General features: G+C 38.5%; 1 protein-coding gene across 6 annotated transcripts in view; it reads left to right on the top strand.

The window, feature by feature from the left end:
* Window positions 1-21,377, top strand: part of RBMS3 (RNA binding motif single stranded interacting protein 3) — a 715,580-nt gene that overhangs the window by 618,498 nt on the left and 75,705 nt on the right. For all 6 annotated transcript variants that reach the window (XM_075745772.1, XM_075745774.1, XM_075745775.1 and 3 more), the window contains 2 exons: window positions 10,706-10,812; window positions 21,230-21,276. In XM_075745772.1, coding sequence (XP_075601887.1) covers window positions 10,706-10,812; window positions 21,230-21,276 — 154 coding nt within the window. The remainder of the gene's footprint in view (window positions 1-10,705; window positions 10,813-21,229; window positions 21,277-21,377) is intronic.

Below are 21,377 nucleotides of genomic sequence, written 5' to 3'. Positions count from 1 at the left end.
CAAACTCCCTCATTTTAGGGCATAGATATTATGTCTTCCAATGAATGCAGGAGAATAAAGTGAAAGAAAGACAATAACAATGAAAAGAATTTTCCCTTCAGCTTTTCCTTCTTTCTCACAGTGGTGGAAAAATTATATTGCTCAGCTATGTTTTAGATTATAAGTGATTGGAGTTTTTGCTGCTGCCCCCAGTAGTCATTCTTGGAATGTGTGTTAATTAGAACTGATTTAAATAAAAGGATTTTCATTAGGCAGTCTGAGAAAAAAAAATCTGAATATTTCTGAATATTTTTAAACTGTTGAACGGATTGATAGCTGGTTAAAAATTGAGTTTATTTTTTCATTCAGGAATATTTCATGCATCCACACTAATCAATGCTGCTAGGAATATGCTGTTTCCGCTCTGATATCAAGAAGATCATGTTACTGCTTTGACCATGCACAGGGCATCTTTACCCAAACCAACTCTTTTACTCCTATTGTAAGAATTTTCTACTGCTACTTTTTAACAGACTATGAGTAGAGTTGCAAGTAATATTAGCATTAGATATATGGCTGTTTTATTGCAGTGACCATTCACAAAGGCACAACAGATGTGTCTTTCCCCACAATCACTGAACAAAATGTAGTATTTAAACATGTACATCCACATTAAATAAGCTAATGGTCATAACTGAAGCATTTTTTCCGCATACAGTTTAACACTGTGTTGCATAAGCTCTTCTGGACATTAATGGTATACATATGTTAGAGTGTGAGCAGCGAATGCCAAGACTCAACCTTAATTAATAAAAAATAAATGTCTGTGTACAGCAATTATCATTATGCTGGTGGAAAGAAATAGTTGTATTGACATGAGACATTTGGCCAGGTTTCCTTGTTTATATTGAAAACATATGTTTGAAAAGATTTTTCTTTTCTCTGTAGTATTAGTTCTAGTAGTATCACACAGACAAGGAATGATGTGGTAGTAATGGTGTGGTTTATCTACATAAATAGTAAATTAAAAGTAATAAATAATTTAATAAAATTAAATTTAAAATAAATCAATTCAATCCTAAATAATAAAGAAATACTTAAACAGTTACATGAACTAACCTTGTATTAGCAGAGCCAGAATTAATTCTTTGTACTGCATAAATTCCAATCATTTTGTCTCTGGACTGTCTGTGCAAGTAAGTTTGTCTTAGTGGAATAATAGCAAAGTCTCTGTGATCAATAACATTAGTTTATGAGAATAGTAAAAATAGATTTTATAGCAGAAGCACAGAGCTATTGTTTTGAGAAGCAGCTTCGGATAAAAGCTTTGCATTTGCTCTTTTCTCCCGAGACTACTAAAGAGAACACTAAAAAGTAAAATGGGTGACCACAGAAGCAAGTAGGGTCACCCATTACCAGGGATTCATTTTATTTCCATTAGAGGGGAACTAGAAAGCATCTCACACTATTTGCACCTGATTTTCCATTATAAATTACGGTACATGAGATCATTTAAAAATCGCTGAGCCTTTCAGATGAGGCTGACTCTGTTGCTGTTCCTTAATAATTGAACAGTAAGAAATACAAGATCTCCATTTTCATCCAAACAAAGTAACTTCTGAGATTATGGGAAAGGGCAAAAAGGTATCTGAAGTACAATCTTCCTAAAAGCTCGTAGGGCACTCTCAGGGGGGATTTAAAAGTGGGTTTGAGTTAACATTTAGAGAATGAGGGTTTTTCAGTTGACTTTTATGTGCAGATTGGAGTCCTGGGACCACACACTCAGCTGGTGTACAATGGTACAGGAGCGTTCAAGTGGGTATGCCAGTATGAAGTAACTGCACTAAAGTCAGGATGATACTTGTTTAAAAACATGATGCAGCTCAGACCTGTCCTCTAGTTCACTGCTGCAACCTAGGAATTTTCAGCTTTAATGCTTATCTGGGATGAGAGACAACACAGTGAGACTGCGGAACCTCACTCTAGTTTTTTGCTGAAAATGAATTCTGTTTAGATCAGATGTTAGAAAGAAATTCTTTACTGTGAGGGTGGTGAGGCACTGGCACAGGTTGCCCAGAGAGGTTGTGGATGCCCCATCCCTGGAAGTGTTCAAGGCCAGGTTGGATGGGGCTTTGGGCAACCTGGTCTAGTGGAGGGTGTCCCTGCCCGCAGCAGGGGGGTTGGAACTAGATGATCTTTGAGGTCCCTTCCAACCCAAACCATTCTATGATTCTATGACAGGCTAAGAAGTTGTCTTGACTTTCTTCGCATGGTGTTAGTAATATGACAGGATTGCAACTTTATGTTTATAGACCCAGTAAAACACTAGCGCCTGCAATGCTTGAGTGATTGCACTGAAAAAAAAAAGCTAGGTGGGAAAACAAGGTTCATAAGAGAGACTCTAGCATAACTGCTGTCGTATTTACTTCCAGTTCAAGTCATAGGCTAGGAGCCTGGGCTAAAACCCATTGAAGGTATTGAAAGTGTTCTCATCAACTTCACTGGATCTCAGGACCTTGGGTTGGATATTGTTCACCTGATCCCTTCTAGTTCCTTGTCACACATGGCAGAAGCATGTGCCTGTGTGGCAAGTCATGGTCTGGGAATTCACCATGAAAAACAGTAAAATACCTTAAAATGCTTTCAGGAATATTTTTTAATTTTGGCATTTTTTTAATTTCACTTGAAGAAATCAACTCCTGCCCAAACATGTGTAGTCTAATAAGCCTCCAAAGCAGTAATTGTACAAGAAGCAAATGGCATAAAAATGGTAAAAGCAACCGTTTTTTTCTTTTTTTTTTTAATCATAGAAGTCAGAATCCCAGACAGTAATTAGCATTTGCAAAATATATACAAAAGCATAAAAAAATATATTTTTATTGTTCTTTGAAAACTGTTCACACTTGTCAGCTATTGTCAACAGGGAGAAACTTTTGATAGGGGACCGTTGCATTATCATATCATTATTTTACTAATTACTTGCAGAGTTTCCAGACGAGTTATGTAGGCTCTTCTTCCTTCAGTGCCTTGCTTAGTTACCCTGGCATGAGAGAAATACAGGGGACCTGTGGCACATAATTTCCACATAAAAATTCTTCAAACATGGAAAAGTGGATTGGTGTCTTAAGCATTCACTTTTTAACAGTGCTGATGGAACATGCGTGACACTTTGCTTATTTAGGAAAAAAAAAATCTACTTGTTTCAACATTTATTTATTCTCTATCTCGCAGATAATATGTGAAGTGCTTTGAATGACTTGTAACCAATCGTCCTCTTCAAAATATGATACTGTCTCAATTTTTTGGTACATGGCTCTTCCATTGTCGCAGGAATCCAGGGGAGTCTGTCAAAATGGTTTTTGCAGGAGGTATTAACCCAGCCAAATTCTCTGTTTTGTAATTAGAATTGGCACATTAAAACAATGTGCCCCAAATTTCAGTTGGTTATGGGTCCTGTCCAAAAGCCATGCAAAAAATATGGGTCTAAGTACCAGTGCATGAAATTATTTCTGCAAACTGATGCACATACTTAGTTGGTTTGATTGCACAGTCATTTGATAAAAGGACCTCCTCGTTTGCTGTAAGGGCTCTTGGAGAAATTTAAAAACTGCAAAACAAATCACACCGCAACGACCCACTTCCTTTTCATCCAGTAGTTTAAGGTTGCGAAGAGCTGTCATAGCACTGGGCGCAAAGGATGAACTACAGCTGATATTTTCAGCTTTACGCCGGGGACCTCCAATAGGACAAAACTTTCCTGTATCATCAAGTTTGGGGAAGCTGCTTTCTCTGGCAAAGCTCACGGGCCCAACTCTGCTCTTACTCACAGTTACCTCAAATTTAAATTAAGCTTCAGTAGAGTGGCTCTGGATTCACTGAGAATCTCTAAGTTCTCAAATTCAGGCTTTTAGTTTAAAATAAAAGCAGAATCTGACATTAAAGTGCAGTGTATTATTTAATTAGTTATTAGTTAATAAAGTTAATTAATTAACTCCCTAATTCTGTTCTGGATTTGCTTCTCATCCATTCATGCTCTCCAAAAGAGACCAGCACTAGACTTGCTTGAGAAATTGAGTTTGTTAAAATAAAAATATGCCATCATATTTCAACATTTCAGCACTGCTTTAATACCGCATTTCAGCTTTGCTATTTTGACTGATTTTATTTAAGTTTCAGTACCATATTGAAGCATCTGTTTCTATACATTATCTCCATAAAATAATGTATCAAGTTATAACAGTTTCTCCTTATCAGCAACATTGGAATGAAACGTTTTAATAGGCCTGAATCAGGCACTCTCAATCTGCTCTTCTGTGGAAAAATTTAAAAATGAAAATAGTTTTTTAAACAAAAACAAACTGTAAAATGAATGTTGCCGTTTCTCGTAGAAAGAAGAGGAGACTCTAGCTTCTGATCCGCTCTAACAAATCTTTATGGGGGCTTCTGCAGCAATATGATTAAGTATAACTTTTCGATGTAGTAGCTGGAGTGTTTGCGTCGATTGCAATAAGATCTGGACCACCCTTCACAGTTGGCATGCTCCAATGTATGCATACTATTAGTTGTTCTACCTGCTCTAAGTAATTTCTGTTTTACAGAATAGAAACATTAAATTTATGCTTGACACACTATTTCTCCTCTGGGATTTATTTTCCTTTTCTAATATATTCTCACTCTTTAGAAATAATTATTATACAAAAAGATGAAAGGATTGCTTCCCATTTCTTAAGACAAAGAGGTGAACTAGAGATAATTACTTAAGCTATAATGCAATTTATCAGAAGTAAATCACTTTTCTTGCTAGCCAAAGAGATGTTTGCTTTTTAATTGTTGGTTTGGGGTACTGTTCTGTTTTCTGTTATGTAAAGCTGTTTCCCCAATTCTATAGTTCTGTTGTGAAAGTGGCATGTTGTAGAAACTAAAATGCAATGTTAACTCATTGTTTTGCTTTCATGATCAGCTGTACAAGTCCACTGAATATCATGTAGTTAAATTTGACTGTAAACCCACTGGACAAATATGCTGTATATTGCTTGGCCTGTGTGAAAGCACCAGCTCTTGCAAAAAAACTGAGCAGCAAAGAATCATTTGAACACATAATAGTGCGCTTTCATTATACTTCTGTGTGTATGTGTTAGGGTCTGGCCTGTGACATCATGTCCAGTATCATGGACTTCTGGGACAAAATCTATTACTCCACAACATTATGAACTCTGTCCTTCAACAAGTCAAGCACTCCTTGTGGGATACGATGATGTGTTTATTTGCTTCATTTCTTATGGTTTCGTTACTCAGCTACCGCTTTGTCCTTGGATGTCCTTTAGTCCTTTCATGTCACGTACCATCTTTTGTAATTCTTCATCTTTATTTTCCAAGAGCAGAATTGCTATGGTTGTGTCTTCTAATCTTCCTTGAAGTTCAAGTTTTGTTTATTTATGACTTTGAGATGAATAATTACTGCGTGACAGAACTTTCCTAGAAGCCAGTGGACTCACTAGAGCAGAGAGTCGCTCTATTGGTGGGGTCCTGAAACTTTTACAATTTTAAAGCTTACAACAGCAAAATTTGTTTTGTAAATAAACTCTGCGGGTGCTGTAAAGACCGTAGTCATCCTGGGCACATCCATCTGAGCCCAGGTAAAGAATCAGAGCTTTAACTTGCTCTGTCCTGCCTTGCTTCTAGAGCTTTTGTGTCTCTCATGTCTCCCTCTGAAATACTTACAAAGTGGTCTGCTTACAAAGTGGCTTTGATGTTACCCTATGATGAAGTTTTTCTTAAAGACTAAAAATGATTGATCTGTGGCTGACAAAGGGATTGGTTCTTGCATGGATGTTTCAATCAGATATTCTGTGTAATTTGTACATGAAAATGTTATCAAAATACTTAAAATTTGAAAGGCAGTTAAGAAGAAAAATAGTTATCAAAGTTTGATCAGTTTGGATACTTGGTGTAATTGTAAACTCAGTTATTGCTCTGCTCAGGTTTTTATGGCGGAGGAGGATTTGCCAAGGCTGAAAAATAAATTAATCCAACTTTGTCATAAAAACATACTTTGAAGAAGATCATTTACTGTGCACTGACCATTCATTGATATACCAATGGCTTTCTCATCATTTTTTCTTCACATTAACAAAATGAAGGTGTTCAAAGACCCACGTGAATGTTCACAATGCACTTGTTGCTAGGCTGTCTACTCGAAAAGTTACTGTCATTTTTGCACAAGATGAGAAGAGATTAAACTCTTCCTGACATGCTGAAAAGTACTCTTTCTTCGAAAATATTCATACTGAAAGCAGTTAAAATACATAAATATGTTCTTGTTATTACTTTTTTATATATGTAATTCTTGCATTGCTGAACAGACGATGCTATATGACTATGAATCAGAAGTTGTGGAGGACAAGCTTTTCTCAGTAACTCTTAAGATAGAAAAAGTTTCAGAGCACCTGAAATAATGAAAAAGATTCACTGAATGCAAATGACAGCTTTCATCTTTCTTTATGAAGCACATGCTCATGAATATATACATTTTTGCATATGTAGAAGCTCAAGTGTATCTGCCTTCCGATGAATGAAAGAATAAGGAAATTATGTATTCAGAACTAGTTAGAAGTTTGCTTTTTTTTGTTGAATTCTTCAATTTAATTGAAGTTGCTTTCCTGAGATGGAACATTTCTAAGAGGCTGCCAGATTCGAGGAGGGGGTGCTGTTATCTCTTTCCATCTAAAGGTTTTGTCCTATTTTTAAATTCCAGTGCTGCTTTTGGTGATATAACAGCCTTTTGGCAGTTCAGCACTGTCTGTCTGCACCGTCTGTCCATCTAAAATAGCAGAGCATGAGAAGCTGATCTCCTAAGGGAACTCCAACAATATCGACAGGCTTGATTGACATAAAACCAGTCTCTCTCTTTTGCCTCCACTGAACTCTTAGAGTAAATTCAGGGCCTGATTGAAGAGAGATAGGGTTTTAGCCATTGACTTCCATGGGAACAGAATTTGAGCACTAGCAACTACTGCCCTCTCCTAAAGGAGCCCTGAATATCTTGGCAAATGCTGTTTAGAAGCACTATCAATTTGATCCCGCTTCCTTCTCAGGACTGAAAGCCAAGTTCAGGGCTATTTATGTCTTATTAACTACAGCAGGCTTTGGATAGGAACTACAGCAAGCATTTAAATCTTCTCCTTGAAAAATGGGTTATGGCTTAATGAACCTTGTTCAGGTTAAAGCTGTTATTTATTCTTGATATTTCTATTTGTTACTGTCAGGTAGAAGTCAAAGAAAGAGCAGTGCCTTCTATCTTGAAGAGTTTATCAGGATGGAATAGCCTGAAATTTGTCTCAAGTGAATCAATTCTCACTTTTCTGACAGGAAAATATCAACAGATTTTCCAGATATGCTTCAAAATACCACACATGCTCAAAACTTGGAGGATGTCAAGAACCGTACAAAAAGATGTGCTTATCGGTTCAAAATATGAACATCTACAGATATCCAAATTGCATTTTCTATTAAGTCAGCAGTACAAAAGGTGAAAGAAGAGGCAGGGACACAGGCATTTATTTTCAGTCAGTGTGTTCATACAGAGGGAAAGGAGAAAAGTAAAAATTCAGTCCATAAATTGAAGAGTGTCTGTCTGGAATGGAAGAGAGCAAAAGCAGAATAAGTTTAAAAGATTTCCCTTTCCCTTCTTCCCCTTCTGAAGTATTTGAGGGTAAAACATCCCAGTTCTGCTGCAATCCTCTGATATTATTTACTTAATGTTGATATTATTTGAATAGTTCCTAAGTATTTTCTATTTTAATTGATAAGCATAGTACCTAATTGTGATTTTTTTTCTTGTCTGAAGTAAATTTATTATTTTTAAAGTACTTCTGACATTAGAAATAGATTTGCTGATATAGTGCAATAGGATATGCTCTTTCTGGTATCTTCTGTTTTTATGTATTTGATTAGTAAGAATAATGGTACTAATGTAAAATATTCATGTGCATCTGATCTTGCAAATGCTAGAGAACCTTTCTTACAAGGGATTTCAAGCGGGATGAAGTAAACCAGAGATTTGAGTTCTTCTGTTTACTTAAAGCAACATATTTGAACTCCTAAGACTGTTACACTCTACCTTATGTCCTGAAAAAAGATTATTAGTTTGATTTCCTTGTATTTTGAGGTTGGTTACCATAGTTGTTTCCAGGTGTAAACCACTAAGACCTACACCACTTCAGAGCTAATAAGATAATTTTTGATCTTGCTGGATGTAATATGCTACGTGCCTGTGTTTAAAAAAAACCAAAACCAAACAACCCAAAACCATCTTATCCGGACTCTGTCTTCCTGTCAGAACATTTTCTTTTGATCTTTTTGCTTATGTTAATGTTGAACGACACAGATCGACTTTGTCCCCAGAATTCCCCTGAGTTTGCTGTAGAGGAATATAATGTCCTGTGCAGAAACTTGCCTGTGAAGGGCGTGGTACCATTGTCCTTTTCCATCTTCTTCCCTACCTCCTGAAAAGTCTGTACAGTGTTTTTCACTTTTTTTCTAGATGTGGGAGGTAAAGTTGTTTGGCAGTTCTGTTCAATCTCAGTCAATTTTAGGAAGCCTCAAGTTAACAAATAAGAGGTTGTCAGATGGTAATGCTGGATATTGGGAAGTCCAGAAAAGAAACAGCTTCCTATTTGTGGTTGGCTAATATATAGAGAGGATATGTAGTAAACCATGTGACTTCCTAGCTTGCTCAGCCACATCATAGTATATGGGCTAATACCACATGTGTACATTAGCAGATGATCATGGCATGCGTAAATATCCAACATGCAGATTGTTTTTGCATGCTTCTCCTAAGGGTATCATATGTTGCTTGATAGTTGTTCAGTGCTTGAAACAAAAAGCTTTTGAAGCTTCATATGTGACGTTTAATAGGTCTTTCTCTAATGCTGGCTTAGCACCTGCTCCTCCCTCACAGTCACATCAAAGTGAATTGTAAGTAACCACTCTGAAATCATGCAGCATCGTGCTGTGGAGTAAAACTGGTGAAAGTGCAGGGCAATCAGCCCTGTAAAATCTCTCCATCTGCAGAAAGAATCTCCACAGCCACCTGGATGCTTTTAAACCTTCATTATTTTAAATTTAAAATGGTTGGCTGAGCATTGCTTCTACCAAAATCTGATACAATAATCGAAGTCAGAGGTGGGTAAGGACCTCTGGGGTCACACAGTCGAGCTTTCTGCCAATAATGGATTGTTCCCTGCAGTTCAGTTTCTAGTGACCTTGGAAATTACTAGCCTGCTAAAATGGTAATGAAAAAACAAAGCTGTTAAAGCTTCAGAAGTAGCCAAAGTGATGCTGTCCCAATGAGAAATTGTGGTTTTGATGTGAGATTCTCTACGTGTGTTGCTCCTTGGTTGCAGTTTTGAAGTGGTCGCAGTTTCAATCTACACTTTCTGACCCATTTTGAGCTGGCTTTAAGAGGCTGGGGGAGGTGAGCTTGGTTTAATATTATAAGAACTTATCTCGTCCTTTAACCAAATCATAATTTTTATTACAAACAAGTCAGCAACTTGACTAGCCCCTCTACCGCAACATTTTCATTATGTCCCTGCACTTTTATTCTTTCAACATTTCTAGCCTCCCAGAAACAGGAAATGGGGAGGAAAAAAAAAAACAGGAGTTTTGCCTTTTTCCATCAAAAACCCCAGTTAATTAATTAACAGCCTCTACTTGTCATGCCTGGGAACCCAAAAATTCCTGAAAAGATTCAGATGTGGCACATCATTTTTAGATGTCTTTCAGCCAAGCCGATACTGGTTTACTTATCTGTTGACGTAGGCACTAAAGGACAGGCATGACATAGACCTAATGAAGTGGGTAGAATTTGGCCCCTCTTTTAAGACAAAGGAAGCAAAGGCAAGCTCCCACCAGCAAGCTAATTACAGTTTTGGCTGAAAAATATTTTAGGAGGCTGTTAAAAACTGGGTAGATGGGAAAGGATCCCAAGACACTGAATTCCCTTCCTGTTGTACCCATTTGATGTGTGGTAATTTCTTCACTAGGGGGCCCTATTGTGAGCTGCCTTTTGGGGTGTGCAGCTCTGTGAATGTCCGTTCTTCCCGGGGGCTCTGGCCCCCCTGACTATTGTGTTTGCACACACCAGATCCCAGTTGGAGAGGAAAGGGGTTTTCTCAGCTGCCAACTTGCTTAAAAGAGGAGTTAAGAGGAAAAGAAAGCTAATTGGACTGTGCTTGGCAAAAGTCTCTATTTTATTCTGTTTATTCAGATTTTTAAAGGATTGGGTGCCGAGAAACACAAAAATAGTGAGAATGCTTATTCCTTAAACAGATTCTTGCTAAGTTTTTACAATAAAACCAGAAAGCTGCTTTAGTAAAGCAGTGTTTATCCTTGCACTAATGCTGGTCATGAATACGTGTCTAACTTAGCTGGAACTAATGCCTGACTCTACTATTCCACTACAGCAACTTAACATTCTGCGTAGGCTGATTATTTTTTCAACAATATTTGCTAAATTCTTTTAAGGGCTGCCAGTATGTATTTTTTGAAGCTTAGTTAGTAAGAACAGCTGCCAGTGGAGTCAAGGCTAAAAGAGGCAAAAATATCTGCAGAAGGCAAGATTTTACTTCAAAAGATCAGTATTACAAAGCACTACTGTTGCTGGTATAATCACTTTCTTTGGGGGGGATGCTAATATAGACTGGGTTTCTTGTCTTCACAGCCCCCACTGAGCCTTTGCTGTGCAAATTTGCTGATGGAGGGCAAAAGAAGCGCCAGAATCAAAGCAAATACACACAGAATGGAAGGCCGTGGCCCAGAGAAGGAGAGGTAAGTGTTGCTCGGCAATTATTTTCCCGGGGTTTGGCAGAAGTCAGCTGCAGACCTGGAGGTCTACCTTTCAGGGCCTTGAAGAAGTCAGATAGCACACAAAAACAATAGTTTCACACAGAAAAAGGTATATAAGCAAGGGGGAGAGGGAGGCTTATGATAATGTGCGGAGTGTAAAGTTACAGGAAAAGAGAATTTCAGAGCTTGGTGTGGAACTGTGCACAGCCTTGTCCCACCATGAGTGCTCTGTCTGCAGCTGGACCTGAGCCCAATATTCTCTTACTGGCGTATTTTATAAACCCCAAATCAATTTACACTTAAGCAACTCAGCAATGTTATTTCTTCTATATAGTTCCTGGTGATAAAATATCATCAGGCAATAGGTGGGCTGAGAAAAGGGAAACATGTACTTGCACATCCATGTACTTGCACATCCATGTAAGAGTTTCCCAAAAGCTTGTCTGAGCTGGGCTCTGCATTCTGTCCAAGACAAAACAGTTCATAGTAGCCTCAGCTCCATCATGTGTACAAAATGGAGGGAGAAAAAAAAAGAATTCTAACGGTTGCTTTCTGCTTTTGGTGCAAATAGTCTGTTACTGGAGTTTCCTTTCTGTGTACTTGTACATGAAGTGACTCCAAATGTGGGTGAAATAAGAAAGGAATTTATTTGACTCTTGAAGAGTTTGTTTACTCCTCTTGAACGTTATTATAGGACAAAACCACTTGAATAAATGAGGTAGATCTGGTCATAGTACTTTATGATTATAGCTATGAAGGCTGAAGGACTTGCAAGTATTTCCATCCTAAACACCTGGTTTTTTTGTTTATGATTGAGACTTCAAGGGAAAAAAAGTATGTTGCTCAATTGTGATCCACTAGAACACAAATTGGGGTTTTTTTCCCTTGTTTTTTGGGGGGGGAGGGGTTGCGATGTTAACTTCAATTTTACAAAGCAAATAAACAAGAAAACTATTCAGTATTTCTAAGTTACATATTTCTAGAAGGTTTCTGCTTTTTTGTAACTATTTGATTTTGCTAGCTGATACTTTTTGGACCATTAGCTTATGACATATATAGTCTGGCACAATTGGTGAGCTCCTAAAACAAACAGAAAGCCTCTTGAAAGCATAGAAATTTCTCCCTCCAGCAAGGTGGTTGTTGTACACTGTTCCAACAGCAAAAATTTTTAGCTTTGCCCTGGTACTGAAAGTACCAGTGTGGCAGCCACATTTGCTACAAGAGATTGCAGAAGTCTCCAAAGGTTCATTGCAGTCTCTTATGTCGTATGTCTCAAAACATGGAGACATCTTCTTAGGAGCCATTATGGTTTGTCATGTTAAGGATCTACTTAGGAACAAGGGCCCAAGAAGTACTCAGGTCATCGTATACAAAACTTGAAAAACAAAGGTCTGTATATAGGAGACAATAATAAACCCTCAATAAGGTCAAGAATCCATATTTTAAAGACCTATAAATCCCTGTTTAAATAGTAAATGCCATCATAGCTATTATCTCCACTGTTCTGTACTTCCTTCAGTTCAAATCAATAAACAAGAGAATATAAAGTTAAAGCCAACAAGCCTCCATTATGCCTATGGCCTCAGGGCATAAGCTTATTACATCGTATGTAGTTCATTTGCTGCTAGTGGAGTGGCTCATACTAAGCACAGTGATATCCCTGTGACATAAAGGCAGGGTGTGGTTGGTGTGTTTATGTCAACATTTAAAAACTAGTTTTCAGTGCTGGGAGACATCATTCCTTATTGTTGTTCACAGTCAACTACAGAGCTGTTGTCATGGTATAATCTACAAATGTGGAAAGATTGTAAAGATGCAAACTCAGAAATATTTCAGGCTAGGCATGTGCTCTGTTTTCTTAGATTTTCTTACATTTTCTCTGATTACTACCTTGCTGAACATTGGATATTTACTATTCAAAGCATAGCATCAAAGGCAAGAATGCGTATTCTCTTTTAGGGTCACTCGTTTATTGTGTTACTTCCCTACTGTCGTTGATATTCTTATTTCCAGTGTAAAATCCTTCCGTGTAATTACTCGTATATTTTATATGCAATAGGGTTTTTCTAACTCTTTGTCCTTTAACGATCTTACTCTAAGCACGATGTACCATTCAATTGTTCTCTGTGTAGCAGCACTCCGGTAACCTTCCTACAATTATTCCTGTCAACTTTAATTTCTGCTAAAAAGAACACGCAGTGTGTAGTGAGAAATAATTGATATGTGACAAGTATCATAGTTCTGATTACAAATGGGATCTGGAAATATTCCCTGCACCTCTGCTTTTTCTTGGTTTCTTCCCCAAAGAAAAGCATTGAAATAGCATCCAAGAGATTACTCCCTCAGTATTTCCACCCTCGCCAAATCCTGTGGTATCAAGACCAAGATGTAGTTGGCTGTTGTTCAGATAAGCCTTTGAATTCTTGAATACTTACGTGAAGAGCGTTTCTAAAACTTCCGAGGTTTAACCAGCATGAACTCTGAGCATGTGTGAGGATCATTGCTTGGAAGGGCAGACCCCAAAGAAATGGCACTAACAGTTCTCTCGCTGGCCTCAGATTTGAGCATGCAAAGCAGATGCAGGCAGCTGTGCCCAATGCTCTGCTCTAGGGGGGGAAAATGGCAGGAGATTTAGCAGGCAGGAGCAGATTTTACCTCTCTGGCCGTCCTGTTCTCAGAGGTTTTGCGCTCTTTTAGGGAGAGCTTTTGTGGAATTTTATAAGAGAGAATTACTTTTTTTGGTAAAGTTTTCAGGCCATGCTGCAGAATGTAGTAGAAAATCTTACTCCTATCATACATTTCTGTAGATCACTTCATGACCGTATAGAAATACTTAAGTCAGCTGTTAGATTGGCTTACCTTTTAAAGTCAAGTCTTTAGGAATACACTGAATTTCTTTAGGGTTTTTCGGAGTGGGGGGGGTTGGTACTTGGTTACTTGACCACTTGTAACCAGGGAAGAATGCCTGACCTGGAATAGCACTTTCTACTCCTACCCTTCCATTCTTGTTTGAAGCCTCAGGAAATACTCAGCAGATTTACTGAGGCATTTGACTGAGGATTTGTGATGGCTGACCAGTTCTGGACTAAGGAGCCGAGGAGCTTAGATTACTGATGGCTTTGTAAAAGGCTGTCATAGTATGCACCTAACATACAGGTGCAATAAATGTGCAGTGAAACCTGCAAATGTTGGAAATATTTGCAGTGAAATTCTGACTAATAAGTAAGTTACAAGTTTATTTTTATTTCAGGATAGTTTTTTCTGAGTCACACCGGTTTAATTCATCACTCTGTTTTGAAACTTTGCCTTACAAGATCATGTTGAGATGGTGATAGAGGGTAATCAGATTCAAATTCTGTCTGTAAAATATTTAATTTACCTCTAAATTGCAATTGAGAAGTCTAGAAGTGTGTGACATTTCTCCAAAAAAAAGTTCATTAGCTGAAAATGCATCTGGAGTAGTTACAAATTGAGATCAGATTGGTTTAAAAACTGCAACTTAAATTTTACAACATAATCTTTTATTGCAGATTTACTGAAACTTTGGTTATTCAGAAATAAAATCATTTGATATGTGTATTTAAGAGAGGGTTTATTTGAAATTTATCTGGTGGAAAGGGAGAAATCTCACATGAACTGAAAACAAATTAAATGCTTTACATCTGACTAAAGTTTATTATTGTTTACATTCCTCTAGAAAGAACAGTTCTAGAAATGGTAGCCTTTCTATATCTGGTCAGCCCAAAGTGATGAAGTATTTTTTACAATCACAATATTTTGAAACCTTTGATACTTCATTTGCAAGGTTCTGTAAAATTTAGACCATTTAAATACTTGTGTTGTCTTTCTTGCAAAAGAATATCACCATTACAGTATTGGTGCATATATGACAACAGTGACATGCACCACTGAATGCGACCCCCTTGTCATTGAATTTGGTCTGATATCTATAGTGATATTTAATAATTGCCACCAATAATTCTTCTATTGATTGCTTTCTTGCTTCTGTAATCTGGGTTACTTCTTTTTTTCTCGTAGCCAAGACTTTAACCTCCATTTGCTCCCCTTGCCTCTCTTCCTCCTTCCCCCCTTTCTCCTTTGTTTTCTTTTAAGATCAGTTGGTGAAACGTCTAAAGAATTAAACGTGGTTGTAATTCTTTCTTTAAAAAATAAGATGACCTAGTAGTTTGGGAATGTTGTTTTTGTTAACAGTTTCTCTTTTTATCTGCTACTCATTACAATTTTGTCTAATGCAAACAGTAATTTAGAGAGAAAAACATACAATAGGTAATTTGAGAGACTTCCCAATTTTTTTGTAAAATCAGTACCAGTGAAGGGCTGAAGCAGTTGATCCTGGTGCCAGTTGTCCCGTCTTTACCAGCAGCAGGCATTTAGAAATGATTAGTAGGTCTGTGCCAGGCCCGTTTATAACTCAGACATAGATTTCTTTTTATGCTTCCAAGGAGATAAGTACTGCTTAGTTGTGCTCCATAATCCTCAGTGTCTAGAGCTGATATATTTTATACCTAGTCAAATATTTTTTTTATTGTCACTGGGAGACACTTTCCAGGCCTGTCCAGATATGCAGTAGTACCTTCATATGCCAACCATGCACAAAGACATTTACTATATATTTTAGTGTGTGTAAGTTAGACATTGGTCAGTATTTTGCATGCTTATTTTCAGCAAAAGCTTAGTTTAGCAAAGAGAGGAATTGAACCTGAAGAGAAGCCTACACAGAGGGAGAAAGTAGAAGGGCAAAAGGTAACTGGCAAATAAGTGAAAAGATGCAGAGCAATGAGTTAAAAATTCTTGATGACACAAGATGCTGTCATTGTGGGCAACGTTTTGAAAAGGTATCTAAGTGGCACAAATACCAAAGACCAGTTTAAGTGGTTGGATTTTGAGCTTATAAAGCACATAGAAATATTTTAAAATAATGACCTATAAGAAATCACTGTCCCTGAAAACAGGATTTTAAAAGGGACTGGGTTACCCATAATAAGGGCCATGGTTTGGTTAAAGTAGAATCAGGACTGTACCTGCTCTCTCAGATTAGTTTTCTTAGTTTTCATTTTGGCTTTGGATTTCCTTCTGCGGTGAAAAATGTCATGCCATTTGCCCCAGAGATTTTCTTGCAGTTGTGTGTTCCACCAAATTCTGCTGCTACGACAGTGTTTTCTTACACAGAATAAACAGATGTTGGAGACAGGCGAAAAGGACATATCTTTTTCTGCACTCTGCTGTATCCCTGACAGATACTTGGTGGGCTGTCACTTTCAGTAGTGCTGCGAGCCATCCCTGGAAGTCTTCCCAACTCACTGTAACACACACATCTAGCATGCAGATGTGACTGTAATCCACAGCTGATTTAACACTGGATCAGAGTGATGGCAAAACGGGTGTGCCAGATCCCTGAAAGCAGATGGTTTGTAGACCTGAAGATGGCAAGGTTAAACATACGAGTTGGCTGTGGAAACAGAATGATTATATTGCATTATATATGTCCCTATGAGGAGGATGTTATTTTTTTTTTAACTTTTGTAGACTTCAGCACTTATCATTTAACTCATCAGATAAATTGAAGTGGAAACAAAGCAACTCAACCCTGAGAACAGAAGCTGTGTAGATCAGACTTCCAGTCCAGTTCTGTAGCACAAAAAGGGTTTCTTGTCATTCATTTGGGTATCTGAACTTGTCTTTGTGTTTGTCAGCACAACCTCTGACCTTCTGAGGTTCATGAATCACTTCCCAGGTTTGACCTCAATATTATATATTTTTCTCTCCACAACTACTTTCTTCTCAGAACTTGCAGCTGCTTAAGGAGCACACATCACTGGGAAATGCTCTGCTTCTTTCATATGTTTCTATGTATTTAAGAGGTGTCACATTTTCATTTTAGATTTCTCCTTCTCTAAAAAGTAAAGGTGGTTTTTTATTCAGAATTAAATTCAGAAATCTTTCTAATAATGTGGAATATTTCTGACAGAACTGTTTAAATAATCAAAGGAAGGAACTCTGCCAAGTTAACTTTACTGCTGACTGAGCTTATTTTGTTAAATCAGTATTTTAAACGAATCTCATTTGGGTGGTTGGTTCCTTCCCCCTTCTCTCTCTTCTTTCTTCAAAGTGTTTCAGTCAGAGTATCTGCTGTCAGGGCACAAGAGATCCTTGTGCTGTGATGCCTGGCAGATATTAGCGGTGGTAACAAAACAAGGGCAGGAATTTCAGTGTTGAAATTTCAATTGATTCCACTGTGGTAGCCAAGAGCACACCCATTCCCTGGGGACGGCAGTCCTCCAGCGTGAAAGGATGATGGGATGAGTCAGAGAAGATGGGGAAGAGAGGCTTATCTTCTGGTCTAACTCCAGTTTTTTCCAGTGGGACTGTGGCCTCCTGCACAGTATTAAATCCTGGGGTGCTCCAGCACTAGGCACAGGCTGGCCAGGGCAGGTTCGAGGAGATACGAGGAAGATTCACCTCTGAGGAAGAGGTGTGGGGCATCTCTGTAGTAGGTCGGTCAGTATTACGGTGAATTTTTGCACACAGTGAGGGAAAGATGCATACACGGAGAGTAGGTAATGATATGTTGGTGAAGCTGTTTGTGGAAGCTACTTCCCAGCAGCAAAGAGGATATAATGCAACCTAAAATGTATAGATACTTCTGTTTGCTGGAAGACAGATACTGGGCTGAAAGAGGTTGTTCTTGTGACAGATCAGAGAAATTTGGAAGAGAAATAATTAACCCCCCTTATTTCACATGATATTGAAGATGTGATCATTTTTTTAATAATCACTCCACAACTTAATCATTTCTTTGAGAGATTTACAAATCCAATTTACATAAGCAATGCAAATGTGATGGTCTAAGAGTCTCTTTAATGAGGCAAATGTGCTCATTTATGTTCAAATCATAACAAAGAGAGGGGAAAAACTAGAAACAGAACACCTTGTCTTTGCCCATGGAAAATTTTTCACAGTAAAGTGTTGAACAAAGCCCTTCAAACTTCCTGGGGGAACCCTTGCCTTCCAGAGGCTTTCTGATATTTCCTGCACTTTATTGAAGGAAAGAGCTTAAATTTAAAGAAATGTACAGACTGAGTAGACTGAGTCTCTTGTTATTAGAATCTCTGTGTTCACCAATGTCAATAATTAGAAAACTTCAGCAACAAACCAGCAAAAATGTTCATTCCTTTGTCCTAAGTTCAGACACTTTGGTAAAAATAAGCAATAAGTAAACACATATGGTTTAAATAGTCTTTTTGCAAAATCAGCATTTTAAAAGAGCTGGTTTTATTTCTGTGTCACGTGTGACATTCTGAATATAATAATTATTGAGAATTATCTTTATTTATTATTATGTATGGGACTGATAGCAGATACTCCTTTTATTAATTACTTTAAGGGATTGCATATAGAAATGTTGAGGTGCAGAATTTTCATTCATTAGCTGAGTATGTGTCCATTATCTGGCTGAGAGACATAAAAATTCTGTGGTTCAGTCGTTCCTTCATAGAAGATTTATCTGACAAATATTTTCCTGAAGCAGCATTCCATCATCAGTGCCACTCGCTCAGGTGGCATTTCATCAGGAAGTGTCACTATCAGCAGAAGGAATAAGACCCCGTCCTTCCACTGAAACATGAACAAAATGGTGGATGAAAAGACCTGCAAGAAAATACTCTTCAGCACAACATCAGCCAGTGCCTCAGTGTAGTTAATACCGTATTAAGCACAGTGACAGCTATATTCAGTTCTGTGTTTTTGACAGAATAAGCTGGACCTCTATTGCATGGAACTCTGAGGCCAACCCTAATATTCTGTATTTGGTATTTTTGGAATTCCTGTTTGTGTATTATGGAGGAAAGTGCAGACAATTTTCCAGTAAGTTGTTATTGCTCATCAGTTTTTATTCCTGATGAATGAGGATGCTTCAGACCATAAATCTTTCACTGGTCCAGGCTAACTGTTGCCTCTCCTGGGCTTCCAGCCAGCGTAGTTTTGTAGGGAGGAATTACGCAACTTGATGAGAAAGAAGTAAATAATCCTCTGTTAGCAGCTATTTGAAACAGCAGCTGTTTAAAGCTATTCAGCAATGGGGGATATTAGCAATATTACTGGGCAAACTGTAGGTGGTGTACCATATGCATGTATTGCCACACACTGTCGTATTGGTCTAATGTGAAACTTTCATTTACTGGCAAATGTGATCGTGATATTTATAGTGGTCACTGCTGAAGTACTTGAACAGATTCTGGTAATCTGTCACCATGCAGTATGGATATGGAGCATCGATAAGGAGATGAGTGTCCAGCCTTTCACATTTTGTACTCGCCAGACCCACAATGGCGTCCCTTATTCCTAGTACCAATAATACATAATGGACTTGATGCTAATATCTAGAGAATGGAGTATGTGCGGTTTGTCTGCATGCACCCATGCGCAGGTCTGGGGCGTGATGGGGTTGGAGGGCAAGCTGAGGGTCTGTGCATGACCGTGTGCTCAAACATCCATGAGACAAGTAACCAAAAGCGATGTAAACGTGTGTTTGCAGGTCTCACGTGGACACTTGAGCGTTGTTAGGGCTCCAGTGAAAGAGCTACTGCAATTTATTCTTTCTGCACCCTCATTCTTACTTATGTCAAAGAAACTATGAAATGAATGCTTTTTTAAAAAAACAGCCCTGTGTTCTTGTTGTTAGTTTCCTGAATTATCCTTTGCTTGGGAGATAGTATGTATTTTATTAAAACAATGGCATTTTCAATAAGCAAAGCAGTTGCCCTAGCATCTGCTTAAAAGAATAATGAGAAAAATACTCAAATTTAATAATGACATGAAGTTTTGGCTACATAAGGTAGTGTGAAGCCTACCATTTCAGATCAGAAATTATTTTTGGCCTCTGGAAACTTGGACCATCTCCTCTCAGAGCAGCGTGCAGCTGCTGGGCTAACCTGTCTCTTCCAGGAGTGCTGCCTGCTCTCTGCCCACTCCTCACCAGAGCGTTTACCCTGGCTGCTCACCTGCCTGCACGGGAGCCAACCAAGCCCGAATGCTTTCCTGACCTGTCTGAGCAGCCATCTGGAAGGGAGCAGATGCCATTATTCAAAAGTACTTTGGTAGATGGGTCCAGGGGCATTAAAGCTCCCACCAGGAGCGTGGACACTGCTGCACAGTTAGTAAAGCACCTGTCCTCGAAGTGAATGCTTCTGTCTCCTGTCTCTGGCAGCAAGCATGTAGTCTATATGACAAGCAGAGAGAAATACGGTGTGTTGGGGTGGGTGGGTGCCATGGCCATTTTTCAGCTGCTCTCAAAGGGAAAGGAGCACCTTGAGTAACAGGGTTCCTCTGCTCCCTCCTCCTAGCTCTGCACAAAGAGAGGTGTCTTCCCGTCTCCTGATAGTGTCTTACATTGGAAAGTATTTCATGAAGAGAGGGAAAAAAAAATAATAAGGAAGACAAAAAGTAGAAGCAAATGCAGTGTGTGGGAGGAGAGATTATCTGTCCCCTGTCTTAAAGTGGATGGTGGGGAAAAAGCTGGTCCTTCCCGTATGGCCCCAACTGCCATCTTGGAACATAAGCTGAAGCGGGAAATTCAGTCTCCAGCCCTGCTCTCTCCCTGCTTTTCCACAGTACCTGTGGACATGTCTGCTAATGGTGGCGGTGGTGACGGTTGTTAACTGGATGCTGTTTTGACACTGCCGAATCCTTTTGCACAGGTCACCATCTGCTTGGTGGTGAACGGCAGTTGAAAGGCCCATTAACAAATTCTTTTGCTGTCCAGACCTCTGAAGTATTTTAAAAGCCTTGTTTAAAAGCTCAAGCACTTTTTTTTTTTTTTGGTTGGTCTTTCTGCTTCACCCCCCTTTTTGTTTCTCATCTCATGGTGATGAATTAACTATAAATACCAGTGACAGCCCCGGGGAAAGATGGCTGGGGTCGTGCATGGTGTGGCCTCTGTAGGAAAGAAGAGACTCCTTCCTGAGAAGCTCTCGTGAAGTTGGCTTTAGAATATTTACCAACTACCTGTCTCACTGGCAACAGCAGGATTTGGCCCTATCATGTTATAGGGAGCAATTAGATGTAAATGCATTGATCTCAGTAGAGTTATTAACTGATAGTGGTGCAACAAAACCACCATTTGCCCTAAATGTTATGGAGACATGACAACCAACATAGTGAACAGATCTGTTTCTCAGGGATCTCTCAGGCAGGGGAGGTAGCCAATCTGTCCGTGCTGCTTTGGACCATCTGAGCTTCCCCGAAGAATTTAGATTTCCATCTAAGTTGCATTCAGTTTTTATTCATATTGGCTTAGAATATGTTTAACATCTTTTTTTTTTTCTTTTCTTTTTTCTGCAGTAATAGTAAAAATCTGTTTTTCTTCCCTAACTATGTGCAGGCTGGCATGGCTTTGACTTATGATCCAACAGCTGCTATACAGAATGGGTAAGGAATGCATGTTTTCTTATGCCTTTTTAAAAATTATTTTGAATGCCATCTTCTGTTTTCTCTTTCTGTGGTGAAACTTATTCAGAAGCAAATTCACT

Source organism: Balearica regulorum, chromosome 2 (assembly GCF_011004875.1).
Source record: "Balearica regulorum gibbericeps isolate bBalReg1 chromosome 2, bBalReg1.pri, whole genome shotgun sequence".
Lineage (NCBI taxonomy): Eukaryota > Metazoa > Chordata > Aves > Gruiformes > Gruidae > Balearica > Balearica regulorum.
The sequence above is the reverse complement of the archived record's forward strand: the minus strand, read 5'-3'. Positions and strand labels throughout refer to the sequence as shown.